Here is a 20,700-nt window from a genome sequence, read left to right on the forward strand (position 1 = left end):
AGTATAATGAGTAAATTTTGGTACTTTTTAATGTTCGTGTAGGCTAATCCTCTTCAGATGCACTCCTTTTTATAATTCATGAGTGACCGGCATCTCTTAACATCCATTCTCGCTCGTTGAAATCATATTCCAAGTCCATATGTAATGATTATAAGTGTTTCCCACTTGAGGAGCTATATGGCAAGCTCGATCGAGATAACTGTCCGAGTGCTACTGGCATCTCCGTTAATTGTTCTTGTCTAAGAGTTCGACTACGTTATTGTTCCTGTGACCTTTGAGTCGATTTGATTTTGCCAATCTTCACAAGTCGATGTCAATGCTTCTTGGCTCCACTAACATTGACTTTACTAGGGTCTACTCAACTATCAATCAACAATGGAAAACCTGTTCCCGAATAAATTCTATTGGCTTCTCACCGTCAACTCTGAGATTTGACTTAGATTGCATTCATGATCTATATCAGATCACATGTGCTGGTCAGATCACCTATTCGTGCTCAACACATTCTATTACTTGGTCAATACTTGCAAATAGTCTCGACTTCGTTTGCTCGATAACTCTACTGTTTCATTGCGGCCCGACTTAAGAGGTCCCTTTTTGTCTTCAGTGGTCCTAGCATTGGTCATCACAGTTTGCTTGGGTTAACATCATATTATTCACAGCAATGGTCGTGAACAGTCAACGGCATCAACTTCTTCCTGACTTTGATCCTTTGACATCACAGATGATGATCTCTTTAGGGAGCGGACGAGTTACTAAACAAGAAACCTTTGAAGTCGGATGAATCGTCGGGCGCTACCAAAAACCGAGTTTAGCGAACTGAGTTTTCATGTCGGCACCGGACCATAAGAATGCACTGCAACAAACCTCAATGGCCTTAATCACTTTCTTTGGCAACGCCAAACCCCCCACACCAATAGGTGACAATTCTATAGAGAACTGAACTAACCAGCTGCAAACATCCAGCAAAAGACAGTCTCCGAGAGCTCCGGCTTTTAATTCTGCTCGAAATCTTATCAATGACGGGCTTACATTCCTTCTCTGAGAGCTTACCAGATCTAAAGAGGCAGTGCTAGGAATTTGACAGGCAAAGTGCCAAGTTCAAACCCACTTCTCTGCACCATTTCTTCCAAAAGATCAACTGAGGCCCTATTGAAGTACAGATCTCGGTCTTTCCTGGATTAATTTCCAATCCAGACATATTGTAGAAAGTCCAGAAGAAGGACAAGATCTCCTGCATAGCTTATACCGTCGCTAGTCGAGACAAGAATGTCTTTAATTCTCGAGCACTGAGGATGGTAAACCAATCTCCCTTGCCAGGCAGTGAAAACCTACGGTCCGTGACACAAGCGTATAGCCCGCCTTTGCTTTATCGTTTTCGCGAATGTTGTTCTTTTTTCCTGATTCACACATTCTATGGCAGAGACTGCATTTTCTTTTTCTGCTTTGCATCAGATCTGTCCGCAAACATTTCAGGCCCGGACGAGCCCAACCGGCGAAAGGCCATGGCCCATCTCTTATTTGATCTTCTTTTGCTCACGAATTACATTAATAGCAGCTTAAATTGTCTTCAAGTACATTGTTTATAAGTTATATTAGGGATAAGTGCATTGGAAGTCTTATAACTTATCACGAAAGTACAATTGAGTTTTAAAACTTTTCAAAAATGCAATCAAGTCCTAAAACTTGTCATCAAAATACAATAAGCCCTAAAACTTTTAAAAAGTACAATCGAGTCATTACACTTTTAAAAAGTGCAATCAAAGGAAGGACTTGATTGGATCGATTTGATAAGTTTTAGGACTTAATTGCACATTTTGAAAATTTTGGAACTCAATTGCATTTTGTGACAAATTTTAGAACTTAATTGCACTTTCTGAAAGTTTTAGGACTTAATTACACTTTCATAACAAGTTTTAAAACTTCAAATGCACTTATCTCTTTATATTACTTAAGTTGATGCGCAAAACAAGAATTTTTGCCTCGAAGGTAAAAAGATACCATATATACACTCGATCTCTCTTCACTTGAAAAGGGAGACAAACTCAATAGAGAAAGCTCTCTTCTCAATTCTTACTCTCTATAAGTGATTTTGGTGTCCAGTTTACCTTGTGTTTGTGTCTATAACAGTTTGTGAGTGAGAAGTGCTAACTTGAGACCTCAATAGTGCGCATAATTTAAGATTTTTTGTGCCTTTTTCCCTTTTACAAAACCGGGAAAAGTACCAAAGTTCAAAATCTATTGTATTGGTATCAATTAAGTCCTAAACCTTTTAATTGAACCAATTTAGTCATAAACCTTTTCACATCAGTATAAATTTAGTCCATCCGACGAATTCAAGTCAGAAATTGGAGATGTGGACGTTGTTGTCTTATGTGGTACAGCATAGGACGACCAGATCTGACATTGATCCTTTTTAATGATTTTTTAATAATTTTTAAATTTTCTATTGTTTTTTTCTTTCTTTTTTTCCTTTATTTTGGCTGGCCACTAGGCAAGGGCTTGTCCCTGGCGAGGGCCTTTGCAGCCCCACCGACCGCGGGCAAGGTCATGAAGGCCCTTTCTAGCAACAAGCCCTCACCTAATGGCCGGCCAAAATGAAGTAAAAAAATTAAAAAGAAAAGGAAATGAAAAAAAATAGAAAAATTTAAAATATTATTAAAAATGTCCATATTAGTGCTTATGGTCCTACGTCGTGCCACGTAAGATATCCGGCATCCACATCAGTGATTTTCGCCTTAAATTGGTTGAAGGGACTGAATTGGTACAAATGTGAAAATGTTTGAGATAATGACACTAGGAGTGCCATAACTTTCGTACGGCGCTCACTTGACTACCACAGCAGAGTAAAATAGATCATTTGAGTGCCACTTCCGGTGAAAATAGATCACTTAAGTGCTATTTCTGGCAAATGAGTTGACATGGATTTTTTTAATGTTATTTTATTTTATTGATTTTTCTTTTTCTTTCTTATTTTTTTTTCAAGGTTGGCAAGGGTTGTCGGTGACCCTCGCCGGAGGCCTCGCCCTCGGCCAAACTGGGCGAGGGCCACCTTGCCATCGGCCGATATGGCCACGAAGGCCCTTGGTGAGGCCATCACGGCCTTGCCGCTGCAAGCGAGACAGCGAAGGCTCTCGCCAGATCCGGCGAGGCCGCCTCGCCCGCGGCTACGAACGCCCTTGGCGAGGCCATCGCGGCCTCACCGGCCGCGGGCGCGGCGGCAAAGGCTTTCGCCAAATCCGGTGAGGCCGCCTCACCCGCTGTTGCGAACGCCCTTGGCGAGGCCATCGCGGCCTCGCCGGCGTGGGCGAGGTGGCGGAGGCTCTCACCAGATCTGGCAAGGTTGCCTAGCCTGCGGCGGTGAAGGCTCTCGCTAGATCTAGCGAGACTGCCTTGCCCGCGGCCGGCAAGACGGCCTTTGCGGGCCTCGCCCAAGGCCTTCACGGCAAAGGGCAAGGTGGCCCTCGCCTAATTTGGGCGAGGCCTTCACAATCGGCGAGGGTCGCTAGTGACCCTCGCCGGCATTGAAATTTTTTTTTGTAAAAATAAAAAAATTAATAATAAAAAAATTCAAAAAAATATTAAAATATTGTCCACGTCAGCTCCGGCAAAGCCATGTCGGATTTTCTGACTGCTAAATGGCATTTGGCACTCAAGTGATCACTTTTTCAAATTTTTGGCACTCAAGTGAGCAAAAAAAAAGTTATGGCACTCAAGTGAGTGCCTTACAAAAGTTATGACACTCCTAGTGTCCTTATCCCAAAAATGTTTAGGATTAATTGGTACAATTTGAAGATTTTGGACTAAATTGATATCAATACAACAGGTTTACGATTTTTTTAGTACTTTTCCCTACGAAACCCTATAGAATAAAAAGGATGTCAAAAGTAACAAAGCATAATGTAAGGGAAGACAAGCTCCCGAAAAATTTTAAAAAATGCAATGCACAGAGCTTGTGGCGTCATAAGTGGTACATGCCCGGCACTAACAATAATCTGGAATCAAATCTACATGCATCACTAGAATATTAGGTAACTCTGTTCTAGACTGTACAATGGGCAATGCACTCACAGTGGTGGTATATATATTTCTGGGAATATCAAGCTACTCCGGTAATATCTCCCAATACAAAACTAAGACATTGTTCGTAAAATTCTGCACGTGTCAACGAACGTGTTGAACAAGTAATACAATGATGAGAAGAGTATCGTCCCACAGAGATTAATGATAATAAACCAATTAAATATTAAAAATAGACTAATTCTAAAATTTATCTAACATATCAAAATATAATTGAGAACAAATAGAAATTGACAATTTTTAAAACGAAATTTTATAAACTAAATGCAGATAATCAATCAGGTAAAATATGTTAGAGCATCCGATTTCACCATAACCACTAGATATGAATTTCGGACCATTATGCATACAAGAACAATATCAAACATGTGATAGCGGGATTTCCTAGTCTATTTACTATCATATCTCTAAGTATAGCAAACCTACTCAGTTTATCAATTCACTATATTTCTATGTGAATTTAAATAAACATAAGCGCATTAAAATCTATGAATATTTCCGGTTTACAATGAATCTTTTGGACCACCTTATCACCGAAAGCTACACAAATAACATGGTATATTTCTATCCACATTTAATTCATGGTTATATATTGTAAGAGCAACTGCATATTATTACTTCTCAGTCTCAAACATGCACATCAGACCATTCAAGTGGTGGTCAATCACCTAAACGCATTAAGCACAATAATATATAACTCACATGAATGAAATTACTTGCAAAGCATAAAAAGCATGAAATTCATATCATCATGGTTAGGCTACATCGTAGCTCTAACAAAGAAAATTAGAACATAATAGAAGAAGAAACGACAATAGAAATTAAACCAAACATCTTGAATCAAAGAACAAGAATTCTGTCACCACTTTTGTCTTCTCTTCAAAATACTTGAAAAACTCTCAGAACACTGAAAACAAAAACGATCTAAAAAAAAACTCCATGTTCCCTCAAGTTATCCTATTTATATGATAACATCCAATACTCCTCTCACAAGGCAATTGCTTCTTTTTCGCATAAAATTAGGGAATTAATCGCAGAATTCTCAATGTGATATCCACCTTCTAACTCTTTTCTGAGTCGCATATTCATTTCCTTCTTTTTGCCATATTTTCCTTATTTTCTCCATATCTCAATATTCTGCATAAACAAGGAAAAATTAAGTAAATAAAAGGAAATCCAAATATATTCTAACAAATATTGCATTATTTATTGCCTAGAGTAGATAAAATAACTCTATTTTTATAGAGTTATCAAACCCCCAAACTTAACATTTTGCTAGTCCTCGAGCAAAAGCAAGATATAAGACATACTCAAGCTAACAACCCCCTCCATGACTTCCTTCCATAATTGCTCAAAATCACAATTCAAAGAAAAACACAAATTTCATCCAAACATTGAAATAGATTCATAAGTTAAAACCAATTCTAACTATGTGATCCAAGTGTGTGTGTGAGTCCTCATCTTTTCGGATTATATGCAATCCAAATAAGTTCACATTGGTATGCAACCTCTCAAAAACTCTTTGTAATTATAACCAAATATCATAGGTTTGCTTTTCATTCCTCTCTCCACTAATGTAAGCTAATCATCCAACCAAAAATCAATAGAACTTTCCTCATGCTGTAATGTAAGGCTGGGCTAACGATGAGATAATGGTAAACTTAAGCTCAAATCACCCATGAGCACATTGATTTCTAGGATCTAATTAGAGCACAAGCCACTATCCCCAATTTCACATCTTCAAAATAATCTTTCTGCCACTACGGATCATCATTCTTCCTCTTTTTTTTTTCTTTTTTTTCTTTCTCTTTGTTTTTCATTTCTTTATGGTGGAGTTCCTTCCTAAGTCCCTCCTAATATAACGTGAACATTCCCAACCCATTGAGTATCCAAAAGGCTCACTCAATTGAAAGTTGGATAGGAAACCATAAAAGCAATATTTTCTTTTTCTCTTTTTTTTCTGTTTTTTTTTTTTTTTTTTTTTGAAGAAGATACACCCCACACAACCATAGCAATCAAATTATTTCCATGCTCCACCCTTCCTCCCAAATTGCTATTATGCTCAAATAAACTTTTATCCTAAAAAAAATCAACATGTTCATGGGGCATGGGACAATGATATAATTTGGCAAAATGTAAGCTAAAAAGTACGTGGGTGCCAATAAGAGATTGGATAATAATTAAGGCTCAACGGGGTGACTATGGATAAATAAACAGGGTTGGCTTGAAAGGCTCAATCGATCCAAAAATTGCCTAAATCATTTTCTCAGTTAGATGTAGCCTACGATTTCGCCTCAAGAGAAAATCAAACAAATTCTAAGATTTGGGTGAGATCTAAGAAAAGCACATACTTCACATGAATGTTCTCTAGATGTACACACTACTCAAAAATTAAGGACTTCTAGTACTCAGTAAGTGGATCGACATCATCCGAATCAAAATTAACTCACATATCATTCGCAAGTTTGAACAAAATTTAAATTTTCCTAAGAATCGCAAAAATTCACAACAAGGAATGCAACAAAAAAACAAATTCAGATTTAGCAAAAAAAATTTGAGCAAAAATTTTGTCTCCCCCCAAACTTGAATGAAGCATTGTCCTCAATGCGAAAAACAAAAGAAACAAAAGAAAAATAGGAACAAGAAAACTCCCCTTGTTGTAGGATGTGTCCATGGATGGTCTTGATGACTAAACTCCAAAAAGGTGATCCTTCAAGAAAGAAAATTAACCTGGATAAAAATTATTAATCATGTGTTTTTTTGGAAAAAAAATGAACGTAAAAATTAATGAAGAAACATAATAAAAATGCTTGGGTTGCCTCCCAAGAAGCGCTTGCTTTATAGTTTTCAGCCAAACTATCTCAAATGTCGCTATTTTGGAGGATGAAGTTCAATAGTGGTCTTCTGCTTGTTGTAACCACCTTCGAAGTAGGGCTTCAAACGTTGACCGTTCACCTTAAATGTGCCTTCGGTGTCATGTGCAACTTCAACTGCTCCGTATGGAAATACCTGTGTGACTGTATAAGGACCAGACCATCGAGAACGTAACTTTCCTGGAAAAAGTTTAAGACGAGAGTTATAAAGTAAAACTTTTTGGCCAATTTTGAACTCTCTTCTGAATATGTGTTTATCATGACATCTTTTGGTACGCTCCTTGTACATCTTAGCATTTTCATAGGCCTCATTGCGAAATTCCTCCAATTTATTTAGTTGCAACAATCTTCTTTCACCTGCAGACTGCATGTCAAAATTCAGAAATTTCAATGCCCAATATACTTTGTGCTCTAATTCCACCGGTAGATGACAAGTCTTCCCAAACACTAGCCTAAAAGGAGACATCCCAATTGGGATTTTGAATGCTGTCCTATAGGCCCAAAGTGCATTATCAAGTTTCATTGACCAATCTTTCTTAGAGGCATTCACTGTTTTTTCTAAAATTCTCTTGATTTTCCTATTTGAAACCTCTACTTGACCACTAGTCCGAGGATGATAAGGGGTTGCAACCTTATGTGTGACTCCAGACTTACTCAAAAGTACTTCAAATTGTTTGTTGCAAAAGTGTGTCCCCCTATCACTTATGATTGCCCTAGGAGTGCTAAATCACGTAAAAATATTTTTCTTCAAGAATTTGACAACCTTAGCATCATTTTTTGGCAATGCTACAGCTTATACCCACTTAGACACATACTCCACAGCCACTAAAATGTATAAATTACCATAAGAAGATGTAAAGGGTCCCATGAAATCAATACCCCAAACATCAAATAATTCACACACAATAATGTTGTTTAAAGGCATCTCATTTTTTTTTACAAACATTTCCAGTTCTCTGACACCGGTAACATGAAGCTACAAAGGAGTAAGCATCTTTAAAAAGTGTGGGCCAATAAAATGTAGATTGTAAAATCTTAGCTGCAGTTTTGGTGGCACCAAAATGACCACCTGCCTCTCTGTCATGACAATGATGCAGAATATTTGCCTTTTCTTCATCTGGAACACATCTCCTTATGACCTGGTCTGCACATATCTTAAAAAGAAAAGGTTCTTTCCAAAAATAATTTTTAACATCAGAAAAGAATTTTTTTCTTCTGTTGATATGACAATTCAAGAGGAAGAATATTACTTACCAAATAATTTACAAAATCAGCGTACCAAGGAATTTTTGTGGATTTGATGGAAAAAATTTTCTCATCAGGGAACTCTTCCATAATTGGACTTACCTCTTCCTTTAAATTCGGAATTCTTGACAAGTGATCTGCAACTAGATTTTCAGTCCCCTTCTTATCTTTGATTTCCAAATCAAATTATTGCAGCAATAGAATCCACCTGATTAAACGTGGTTTTGATTCTTTCTTTTCAAGCATATACTTAAGAGCAGAGTGGTCAGAATAAACTATAACTTTTGAGCCAATTAAATAAGAATGAAATTTATCAAAAGCAAAAACTACTGCCAAAAGTTCCTTTTCTGTTGTTGAATAATTCAATTGTGCACTTGACAAGGTTCGACTGGCATAGTAAATGGTTTGAAAAATTCCATTCTTTCTCTGTCCCAAAATAGCTCCCACTGTAGAATCGCTAACATCACACATTAGCTCAAAAGGTAAATCCCATTCTGGTGCTGCCATAATTGGTGCTGATATTAACTTCTCCTTTAAAGTGTTAAAAGCCTGCACGCATTCATCAGTAAAATTAAATAGTGCATCTTTTACCAAAAGATTAGATAGGGGACTAGCAATTTTTGAAAAATATTTTATAAACCGCCTGTAGAATCCTACATGCCCCAAAAATCTTCTGACAAGTTTCACAGATGTTGGTGGAGGCAGTTTTGCAATAACCTCCACTTTGGCTCGATCAACTTCTATTCAATTTCTAGAAATCTTATGCTCAAGCACTATTCCTTCCTGTACCATAAAATGACACTTCTCCCAATTTAAAACAAAGTTAGTCTCCTCACATCTTTGTAAGACCAAAGCCAAATTATTTAAACAAGAGTCAAATGATGAGCCAAAAACGGAAAAATCATCCATAAAAATCTCAATATATTTTTCAACCATATCAAAAAAAAATAGCCATCATGCATCTCTGAAAAGTAGCTGGTGCATTACAAAGACCAAAGGGCATTCTTCTAAAAGCAAAAGTATCATAGGGACAAGTGAAAGTAGTTTTTTCTTGATCTTCTGGTGCAATAGGAATTTGATTATACCCTGAATATCCATCAAGAAAGCAATAAAACTCATGTCCTGCAAGTCTTTCCAATATCTGATCAATAAATGGTAAAGGAAAATTATCTTTTCTAGTGGCATCATTCAATTTTCTGTAATCCATGCACACACGCCATCCAGTAACTGTCTGAGTAGGAATCAATTCATTATTGTCATTTTTATGAACAGTCATACTGCCTTTCTTTGGCACAGCTTGCACAGGACTTACCCAAGAACTATCAGAGATACGATAGATAATCCCTGCATCAAGTAACTTAATTAGCTCAGCTTTCACCACTTCTTGCATTTTCGGGTTCAAACGCCTCTGAGGTTGGATAGTGGGTTTATGTCATTCCTCCATCAAAATTTTGTGTATGCAAATTGAAGGACTAATTCCCTTGATATCAGCTATTTTCCATCCAATTGCACCTTTATGTTCTCTCAACACTCTGAGTAGTTTCTCCTCCATCAAATCTGTCAAAGATGAAGATATAATTACTGGTAAAGAAGAAATTCCATCTAAATAAGCATATTTTAAATGAGAAGGTAAGGGTTTGAGTTCAAGAATAGGAGGCTCTTCAATTGATGGCTTAAGCTTCGTTGTGTGTTGTCCCGACTCCTCAAATTTTGTTGCCTTATGCCTTGAATATGTTGGATTTGCCTCCATAAAATTTGCATACTCCATTATCTCCTCATTCTCAATTTCTCTGTCTTTTAGTTGAACCAAACATGCTTCAAGTGGATCTTTAAAAATATTTTCTTGAAAAACATTGTTCACCAACTTGTCAACTGTCTCAACTCTAAAACAAGAATTATCATCAGAGGGATATTTCATTGCTTTAAAAACATTGAAAGAAACAAGACCATCTTGAACTCTAAGAATCAACTTCCCCTGTTGTACATCAAAAAGAGCTCTTCCTGTTGCTAGAAAAGGACTACCTAAGATAAGTGGTACCTCAAAATCTTCCTCCATGTCAAGAACTATGAAATCTGCAGGAAAAATAAACTTGTCAACTTTTACCAATACATCTTCCACAATACCTCTCGGATATTTAATTGATCGATCAGCCAGTTGAAGCGACAATGTAGTTGCTTTTACTTCACCCAATCCTAATTTCCTGAAAACAGATAAAGGCATCAAATTAATACTTGCACCTAAATCACACAATGCCTTTTCAAAGTAAGAATCTCCAATAGTGCAAGGAATTGTAAAACTCCCTGGATCTTTTAACTTCGGAGGTAATTTATTTTGTAGGATGGCCGAGCATTCCTCATTCAACTTCACAGTTTCGTAATCCTCTAGCTTTCTTTTGTTTGCCAAAATCTCCTTCAAAAATTTTGCATAGCTAGGCATTTGCGCTAAAGCATCTGCAAAAGGAATATTAATGTGCAATTTTTTAAAAACATCAAGAAATTTAGAAAATTGCTTATCTATTTTGTGCTGCTGGAGTCGCTGAGGGAATGAAACTAGCGGCACATATGGCTTGGGATTATTTGGAAAAAGTTTGCTCTTGCTTATCTCCTTTGGTTGTTTCTTGACCTCTTCTTCTTTGTCTCTGGAAATCTCTTGTTTGGTATCTTCTTCACCTACTTGTTTACCACTTCTTAGGATTATAGCTTTTACATTTTCAATTGGATTTTTCTCTGTGTTGCTAGGCAAAGAACCCTATTGTCTCCCAGACATCATGTTTGCTAACTGCCCCACTTGCATCTCCGAATTCTGATTGAAGCCTCTTAGTTCTGAAATCTCACATCTGTGCTCTTGATGAAGTCTTGAGTAGTGTTGGCAAGTTTTGTGACTATATCTTCTAGACTGGACTTTGTCTCTTCTGGTTGTTTGAATCCCGGTGGCAGTCTCGTTACATTTTGATTATTCCATGAAAAATTTAGATGATTGAGCCATCCCGAATTGTACATGTTAGAGTAGGAATTATTCCGTGATCTGTTAAAATTCCCAACAAAGTTAGCATTTTCATTAAATTGAGCAAAAATGTTACCTACCTGACATTCTGTGCTAACATGTCCCCCACCACAAAAATCGCATGTCATATTCTGAATTTTCATGCCTGAAACACTCATATTATCTATCTTTTTGTTGAGTGCTTCAATTTGCGCAGCGATTGCCGTGAATGCATCCACCTCACGAACTCCGCTAGCTTTTCGCACTGGTATCTTCTCAGTAGGCCACTGATAACTATTGGATGCCATCTCCTCTAATAAGTAGTAGGCTTCTTCCTACAGCTGCATCAATCATAGAATAGAGATTTGTACTACACCCATTATAAAAAGTTTGTACCTGCATCCATACGGGTAATCCATGATGTAGGCATCTCCTAAGAAACTCCTTGAATCTTTCCCATGCTTCATACAATGATTCATTATCCATCTGCATAAAATTAGTAATATCGTTACGCATTTTTGTAGATTTTGCAGGTGGAAAGAACTTACCAAGAAATTTTTGGGCCATATCATTCCATGTAGTGATCGATCCTGCAGGAAGAGAAGAGAGCCAACCTTTAGCTTTGTCTCTAAGAGAGAATGGAAATAATCTCAATCTAATAGCATCATCTAAAACTCCATTATATTTAATTGTGTCACAGATTTCAAGAAAAGCATCGATGTGAGCGTTTGGATCATCGCTTGGTAGCCCACTAAATTGCACTGATTGTTGAAGCATCTGAATCAGTGATGGCTTGATCTCAAAGTTGTTTGCTTGAATTGCAGGTCTCCTGATACTTGATGTGGTGCCCTCAACTGTTGACGCAGCATAATCTTTCAAGAGTCTACGTTGATTTCTACCATCATCAACTCCCTCCATCTTTTTAATGTGATTTCTCTGTTCTCTCAGTCGCCTTTTAAATGTGTGTTCGATTTCTGGATCAAACTCAGTAAGTTTTCCTTGTTGGCTACGTGTCATGCACCAATGTATACTCTGAAAAAAAAGAAGATAAAAGCTAGATTAAACTTAGAATTATCCAGTATCAATATTAATTGGTATTAAATAAACAATCCCCGGCAACGGCGCCAAAAACTTGTTCGTAAAATTCTGCACGTGTCAACGAACATGTTGAACAAGTAATACAATGATGAGAAGAGTAACGTCCCACAGAGATTGATGATAATAAACCAATTAAATATTAAAAATAGACTAATTCTAAAATTTATCTAACATATCAAAATATAATTGAGAACAAATAAAAATTGACAATTTTTAAAAACGAAATTTTGTAAACTAAATGCAGATAATCATTCAGGTAAAATATGTTAGAGCATCCGATTTCACCATAACCACTAGATATGAATTTCGGATCATTATGCATACAAGAACAATATCAAACATGTGATAGCGGAATTTCCTAGTCTATTTACTATCCTATCTCTAGGTATAGCAAACTTACTCAGTTTATCAATTCACTATATTTCTATGTGAATTTAAATAAACATAAGCACATTAAAATCTGTGAATATTTCCGATTTACAATGAATCTTTAGGACCACATTATCACCGAAAGCTACACAAATAACATGGTATATTTCTATCCACATTTAATTCATGGTTATATATTATAAGAGCAACTGCATATTATTACTTCTCAGTCTCAAACATGCACATCAGACCATTCAAGTAGTGGCCAATCACCTAAACGCATTAAGCACAATAATATATAACTCACATGAATGAAATTACTTGCAAAGCATAAAAAGCATGAAATTCATATCATCATGGTTAGGCTACATCGTAGCTCTAACAAAGAAAATTAGAACATAATAGAAGAAGAAACGACAATAGAAATTAAACCAAACATCTTGAATCAAAGAACAAGAATTCTGTCACCACTTTTGTCTTCTCTTCAAAATACTTGAAAAACTCTCAGAACACTGAAAACAAAAACGATCTAAAAAACAAAACTCCATGTTCCCCCAAGTTATCCTATTTATATGATAACATCCAAGACTCCTCTCACAAGGCAATTGCTTCTTTTTCGCATAAAATTAGGGAATAAATCGCAGAATTCCCAATGTGATATCCACCTTCTAACTCTTCTCTGGGTCGCATATTCCTTTCCTTCTTTTTGCCATATTTTCCTTATTTTCTCCATATCTCAATATTCTGCATAAACAAGGAAAAATTAAGTAAATAAAAGGAAATCCAAATATATTCTAACAAATATTGCATTATTTATTGCCTAGAGTAGATAAAATAACTCTATTTTTATAGAGTTATCAGACACCGTGCAAAGTATGTTCGACGAAGCAATGCGATTCGAGATGAAAAGTAGCGAGAAAGTCAAAATTGCAATTTCTTAGTGCGACAATGTTCGGGGAAACTGCGGATCACAAGGGATATTATATGAAGAGAGTTAATATGTTTGCTTTTCTCCATTGAAAATGGCAGTCTTCATTCAACTGTGTAAACCTTGCAAGCCTGTCCGGGTTTATCAGTAGTATTCTCACTCATCTTTCAAGCTTTGATATGCTTATACGATGCTTGACTGCATATTCGGCCAATGCAAAAGAATAAAACAAATTCAACCATCAGAGAAGCTATTCCAGTGAAAAGGCCAAAACAGCTCTGCAACATTTACACGACAGATGCAGTTATTATTGTTTAAGAAAAAAAAATCTACACAGTAGGTCTTGGTCAAACCTTGTGAACCAGAACGAACCCGCCGGTCTGGTACAGTTCCTGAATGTACAAAGTCAATTCCCGATTTCAAAGTGGGAACCGACTCACCTTGAAACTGATTACCCTTAGTGATTATAAAATACCTTTAGTCCATATTGATGATGCGAATATTAAAGATCAATCATAATATAAAAACGTATCAATTGATTAGTTGTTTGGTTCTATTTTTTTCCGAAACAAGTGGGACGATTCGTTCGTTCAATGATTAAGCATTGTGTAGACTCGCTTTGTTAGAGCAAGTCAATCATATATGAAAAGGGGCAAACACAGTTCCCTAATTGAATAACGTAGCAGCTACAATTGATTTTTTATTCTTTTTTGGAAATAACTATCCTACTAGGATGGTGAAATGCAAATTTTTCTTTGGAGCACTTGTCAAAATGCACCCACTATTAAGGATAACCATTTTCGGAGGAAAATTGTACATGATCCATTGTGTTCTCTATACAATTTGCAACATGAGACGATCGAGCATGTTTTCATGCTGTGCCCTTGGACATCAAAGTTATAGTTTCATTCGGCCCTATACATCAACATATCAAACTCAGATTTGTCTAGAATTGAGTAATGGCTTATTAACTTTCAACATACCTCAGTGTCTTTCAAATTTCTCTTGATCGTTCTCTGGTTAATTTGGAAGCCCTAAACTTCTTCTGATCTCGTTCATGTACCTCATTCGAACTGAACTTAGATCAGTTTGATCTGATTAATGGCCTATCAAGTGTAGAAGAAGCTTTTTTTTGGTCCAAAAAGAAGCTTCTTTGGGAGGTCAGTCTGCTTATAAAGGAAGCCTTAGGCCCAATTTAGCTTTTATTGGGATCTTAAAGCGGCCCATTATAACCGAGAGGCAAATAAGGTGATAGACTGAATCGCAAAAACCCAACATAAGAAAAACCTTCCTCTTAATTGGATCTTATATCCCCCTTAAGCCTTTTGGGCTTTAATATGTTCTGAATCCACAGCTATGTTTACTCATCCTTATCTTAATGAATGAAAATTATATTTCAGACCGAAAAAAGAAAATGCAACTTTGATGAAAAACCTTGATAGACATTTCACATTTGGACCATTGTAGGTGCCAAGATGAAACAATGGGAAATTACTGAAAAAGTCCTAACCTTATTATACGATTGTTAATTTAGTCATAAACCTTTTAATTTAGCTAATTTAATCCTATAACTTTTAATGATTGCCAATGTAGTTATTCTGGCCAATTTTGGTTAGAAATCGTTGACGTGAAGGCCGGTCATCCTACGTGGCAAGACCTGCGCTAACGTGGACAAATTTTTTTTTTTTAAAATTTTCTAAATTTTTTATGATCGGCGAGGTTGGACTTGGCTAACCCTCACCTGTGGCTAGTTAATGACCATCACTAAGGCCCGGCGTCTAGCCAAAGAAGAAGGAAAACAAGAAAAAAAATTCAGGAAAAAAATAAAAATAACTTTCAAAAAAATTATACACGTCAGTACCGGCCATGCCACATAGGACGGTTGGTATCAACGTCAGCGATTTCCAACCAAAATTAACCGAAAGTACTACATTGGCAGATCCTCAAAAATTTTAGAACTAAATTGGTCAAATTAAAAGGTTTAATACTGAATTGACATCCGTATATTAGGTTTAGGACTTCTTTGATAATTATCCCACGAACAATTATTTGGTTTGAGAGAGACTTCTCTTGGTCTCTCTCGCCTAGAGATTTTCGATTCGAAAATCGAAACACATGCGACCAAGAGACTAATTCATGACATGGGTCCATAATGAATTTGAGTGTCATCTCCAGCGGCTCACCTAACAAAAGGAGTCAAAGAAAACTTGCTGGACAGATCTGAATAGAGAGACAATCATGTCCACATTTCTTTAGAAGCTGAGTGGAGGTCCAGTTCACTTGCATTCAATGACATTGATTGAGATCACCCAGGACCCTAATCACCAATGTAATTGAGCCATGATGGGACTAGAATCTAGCTTTCTACCTAATTGGGTCCTCAGTAAATCGAGGAACATGCCCCCATATGACAAAACATTATTCTATTGTCCCAAAAGCAAGAACCTAAAGACTGTTGAGACTCAACTTTCCGACCTGTTTACTGCAAACGCAAGCAAAGAGAAGACAAACGAGAAAAGAGAGAGGAAAAAAAGGTAAGGGCTCCATAGGTTTGAGATGGTGGCTTGTTCAGTTTGTCTTCGTCCGGGTCCTGTGATGACCAAAAACCCGGTCTCTGTCCTTCCACTTCCCAATGATGTTGAGAGAACGAATGATGCCTCAGGAACCAAAATAGAATAATTGATGAATTATAGCTGCTGCCAACATTGACCAGGTACGGTCGGCTTTTTCCTTGCTACTTGAATGAGTATGTTGTTTTGGAGGGTTGTTCTTGGAGTTCGTCAATGTTTATGCAAAGTGTCTTGACGGCCTGCAGATTAATGGGTTTGTATAGATTTCTCTTAGCATATTTCTGAGATTAGTACTTAGAATATACAAATTAATTTACAAAAGTTGGTTATAAAATAATGAATCAAATCATACTTAATATTCGTAAGCGACTCTTTTGACCTTAGCCTTATACCATATATAAAAGGCGTGACGTTGTGATTGGATTAGATTTCGGTCGAAATCGACTTCTTATGAGCCAAACAGTTTGCAAGTCCTCAAGAGGAGCTTGTGAGCTATGAATGAGTGCCTAGTTGGACGAGAAGAAACTAGGGAGAGATGAGCAATGAATGAGTCGAATGGTTCTCATTAGTACATGAAGCTAGGTGAGATGTGAGGTTCCTAGAAAAGCCATTGTAACAAACACATGTAAAAGATCTAGCGCAAAAACAAGTAAACTCAAGAGGTCAAAAAGAAAAAAATAATATATATATATATATATATATATATATATATATATATATATAGAGATATAGATATGGTCTTTCGATCAAGGGTATTAATCACTCATCGACTATCTCACGATTGATAAAATCAACTGATATGGGGTAGATATGATGTAAAATCTCAAAGAGATATACTTTTCAAGAGAAGGCGAAAGGATTGCTATTAAATAGTTTTCTTTTCAAAGGTGTATCCACTTTTCAAAAGAAGGTAGAATTACGATTAAAAGATTAAATTTTCAAAGATCTCAATCACTCTACAAAAAAACAAAAGCATGCGGCTCAACACGTCCCTCTATAAAAGAGGAAGAAGAAGGAACAAGAGGAGGCATCAGCCTGCAAAATCAGAAGGTCATCCAAGGAACATCTCAACATTCTCCTTTGTAGTTCTCTTGTAAAAGATGTTCTACTTTTCATCTTCCAGTTTGCAGTCCTCTCAAGAGTTTGCAAGTCTTGTCTTCTTGACATTCTTGGTGCTGTAATTATTGTGATTTTGATCAGACGCAGTTTTAATCATTCAAAATTACTGTGTTCAATCATGATTCTTGAATCTTATTCAATTGCTTCATCTTGAAAACCACGACAATAAGTAGAAGGACCAGAACAAGGAAAAAGCAACAAGTTTACAGTAACAGTTTAGTTGCACAGAATCCACTCGAATTACCTATACATTCATGCCAACAAACTATGTCAAAATCATGATTTCAGCGTGATTAAGGAATAAATACTAGTCTTATTCTTATGTACATCATGAGCTCCGTACCCATTACCCACTCCCAAGTAAAATTTAGCCAAAGAAAGAAAAAGAAAAATCAGTAACCTTCATGATAATATTTTATGATATTTCCCACTAAATAAGACATGCCGAGGATGGTCAAAAGCTGATCACCCCACATCTGAGATTCTGTTCCTGTATAGGAATGTGAAGAGAGAGAGAGAGAGAGAGAGAGAGAGAGAGAGTGCCCAAAGAGTGGTAGAACAGAAAGCTGTCTTTTTTCCCCTATTTTCTTTCTCCCACAGCATCTTCTCAGGGTTTTTATGCATGCAAGTTCAATTCTCCGCACAGGCACAAAGAAAAAGGAATCATTAACAGTGGATTTCTGGGCAAACAATCATGGGAACCAAAAAAAGAAAAGAAGGAAGTCACTGCGGATTCCTCAGATTTTAACAGGCTTAGGTAGGACATGATGCTTTTAGCTTGAACTGAAAAGGAAGATAAAGTAAAGGGTTGTTTCATAGAGTGTTTTCATAGTCATGGACGGGAATTATATACATGAAATTCAGCTTTTTTGACCAAAAGATCTTTACCAGGTGGTAATGAAGTGAAACCAACAGAGAGCCAAATTGGCTTTGATTACAAATGGCTATTTGCTCTGTTGTTTTATTACAAACTAGCACACTTGGAAGACAAAACTATAGAATTGGAGATCATAACCACAGTTCATTTTGATTATACTTGCACAGCTACAAGTAGTCAGTTAACTTACACACTGAGATGAACCTTGAAGAATTATTTGGAAAAAGTAATTCAAGGTTAAGAACTAGCTAGCTAGATAGGTGAAGAAAGCTGAGGAGAAAATCATCATCAGCTTGTTTCATACATGGAGTTAAGAAAACCTTTTTCTCCACAAACTCTACGTGAGAAATGATTACAAAAATTCCATTTTTTCCCTATGCAGGCCTAATTCTCTTGTGCGCTGTCCTGCTACCAGAGGAGTTGTCCTCAGAGGAAGCATCCATGATCTTTGAGAAGTTACCGGAGAGATCGGCGTAGAGGTCGACGACCCGTTTGATGTTGTTGTTGAGCTCTCGGATGAGGCCGACGTTGCGGCTCAGGTTGTCTGGGATCTTGGACTCCTGATTCTGGTTTATCTCATTGATGAGAAGCCTGTTCTGGTCCAATATGTTCTGGACCTGCACAAAGCTCTTCTGGAATGTCTGCAACACCCTCCCATCAATCTGAGCCCCATTGCCAAGCCCTGAGAATGTGTCACCCTCCATTCGAAATTGAATTGATTTTTGGGTCAGATTTTATGTGTGATCAGATCCAGACCTGCATCAAGAAGAAGAAGCAAAAGAACACAAAAAGGCTGAGACTGTGTTCCCTCAGGTTATATCCCATTTTATAATAACCCCCACTAGGCCAAAAAAGAATGGAGAAAAGAACTTTCTGTTCATTAAGATTATGCTAATGAACTGTAGCTTATAGGTTCCTTGATTAGAAAAAGATTCCACTGCACATGCACAACATAAACACATGTTCTTGTTCTATATCAAAAAACAAAGTTTTGCCAAATAAATTGAGAATAAAAAAACACTAGGAAATTCAGCTTCTTAACTGGACATGAATGAGCAGCGCAGCTTCAGAATTTGTTTACTTGTCACAAGAGACAAGGTGTGATAGTTGAAATCATGACCGCATGGGCACTTTTAGTTTTCTGTGGAGAGAATTTGTGCAATAAATATAGTACATTATTACAGTTGTTGTGTATATTAATTGCCATTGATGACAAAAATATGAGGAGAAAGCAGATTCCTTTTCCATATAAAGGAAACCTTTTTATCGTACTCAGAGAAATACCCACCTTAAAGATCAGCAGCGTTAAAAACAAGAATCTTAAAAAGGACGAAGCTCTGAGTCTCAGTCAATGATGCAGAAAAGATAAGGCATTTTCCAGAGACAGCACTATCGATTTTTATTAATATATTATGGTAATAGGCAGGACGGATTCATACGAATGTAAAGAGGCCAAAATGATGAAAAGAAAGTTCAACAAAATAAGAACAGAGAAAGCGCATTAAATTATACGGCCGACTTCGGTTGCAATTCAAAAAGAGAGAGAAAAACAGAAAGACCCAACTCATACGATCCAAAGATGTTCAAAATTCAAAAGCTTGCAATCCCAAATGCAAAGGCATGAGTTTCCAAAAAGTAAGACAAAAGACGAAGACTTTGCCCCCCCGAAAGAACGCTCATTCCCCACAAAAGAACCTGCAAACATGGGCTCGCAGCAAAGATCAGGACCATTTCAAAGCCTGCCCATTTTCCAAATCAGTCAGGCGGAAGCTCAACCGAAGAAAAACAGAAACAGGGGACGTTTAAAAGAATTTCAACAAGAAGGGAAATTCCACAATCTACTTGGGGAAAAGCAAACTCCATTCGAAGCTGCAGATGAAAAGATGCAGATGGACAGTGATGTGCCGACAAAAAGGGAGGAGGAGGAGGAGGAGGAGGAGGAGGAGGAGAACAGAGCACAAAGACCAGACAAAAGAGAAAAAGACCAATTTCTGTCTTTTTTTCCGAGGCCTCTGTTACGTTTCAGGCAATCGTACCGCAACAGGGTATGTGATTAAAAAAGAAAAAGTTCGTACCTTGAACGTTTCCTGGGAGATTGCATCAAAAGGAGACATGGAGGATTTGAGAGCGAGCCAAGAGAGAGACAGAGAGAGGATCAGATTCGGGAGGAGAAAACCCAGAAAAGATCGGCGACTGGATAGAATCTCGTAGACAGAACAGAAGGAGTTGCTGTTTCTCGACGAAATCTGCGAGTGTTGTGTGCGTTTGTAAGAGAAAAGAGAGAGAGAGAGAGAGAGAGAGAATAAATGGATTTGACAGTCACGCACCGGACACCTCGGGCGCCTACAGGTTTTTTGGTTCTGTTCTGATCCATTTCACTCTTTATGTCCAATTCAAGGTCCAGTGTTGCTTGTTATTGAAAAATTTGCAAAAAAGAGTGGGTCACTTGTTATGTCTTATAGATATAGCTTTCACTTAAAATAAATATTTGGGTAAAAGCCTCCAAAAAATCTAAATTATGTCCGTTGTACATATGTGACACATTTACCCTATGTCAA

At 37.1% G+C, this 20,700-nt stretch overlaps 1 protein-coding gene, 1 non-coding gene and 1 pseudogene across 2 annotated transcripts; 1 reads left to right on the forward strand and 2 right to left on the reverse strand.

The window, feature by feature from the left end:
* Positions 1 to 6,948: 6,948 nt before the first annotated feature.
* On the reverse strand, positions 6,949 to 12,099 carry LOC130134589 (uncharacterized; annotated as a pseudogene).
* Positions 11,594 to 11,700, forward strand: LOC130138101 (small nucleolar RNA R71). Its single transcript, XR_008816504.1, has one exon. It is a non-coding gene; the product is annotated as a small nucleolar RNA R71 (small nucleolar RNA).
* A 6,167-nt stretch (positions 12,100 to 18,266) lies between the features above and the next one.
* On the reverse strand, positions 18,267 to 20,496 carry LOC115668356 (protein ELF4-LIKE 3-like). The gene is made up of 2 exons (XM_056310497.1): positions 20,218 to 20,496; positions 18,267 to 18,898 (listed from the first exon to the last, which is right to left on the reverse strand). Exon 2 carries the CDS (start codon positions 18,844 to 18,846, stop codon positions 18,517 to 18,519), a length of 330 nt encoding a protein of 109 aa, XP_056166472.1. The 5' UTR covers positions 18,847 to 18,898; positions 20,218 to 20,496; the 3' UTR covers positions 18,267 to 18,516.
* Between the last annotated feature and the right edge of the window lie 204 nt (positions 20,497 to 20,700).

The sequence above is a fragment of the Syzygium oleosum genome, unplaced genomic scaffold (assembly GCF_021117445.2).
Source record: "Syzygium oleosum isolate NSW1041296 unplaced genomic scaffold, Sole_v2.1 Sole_v2.04, whole genome shotgun sequence".
NCBI classification, from domain to species: Eukaryota; Viridiplantae; Streptophyta; class Magnoliopsida; order Myrtales; family Myrtaceae; genus Syzygium; species Syzygium oleosum.

Bases quoted from the DNA above. Each gene is read 5' to 3' on its own strand.
- LOC115668356 (XM_056310497.1), bottom strand. From the start codon at position 18,846: ATGGAGGGTGACACATTCTCAGGGCTTGGCAATGGGGCTCAGATTGAT.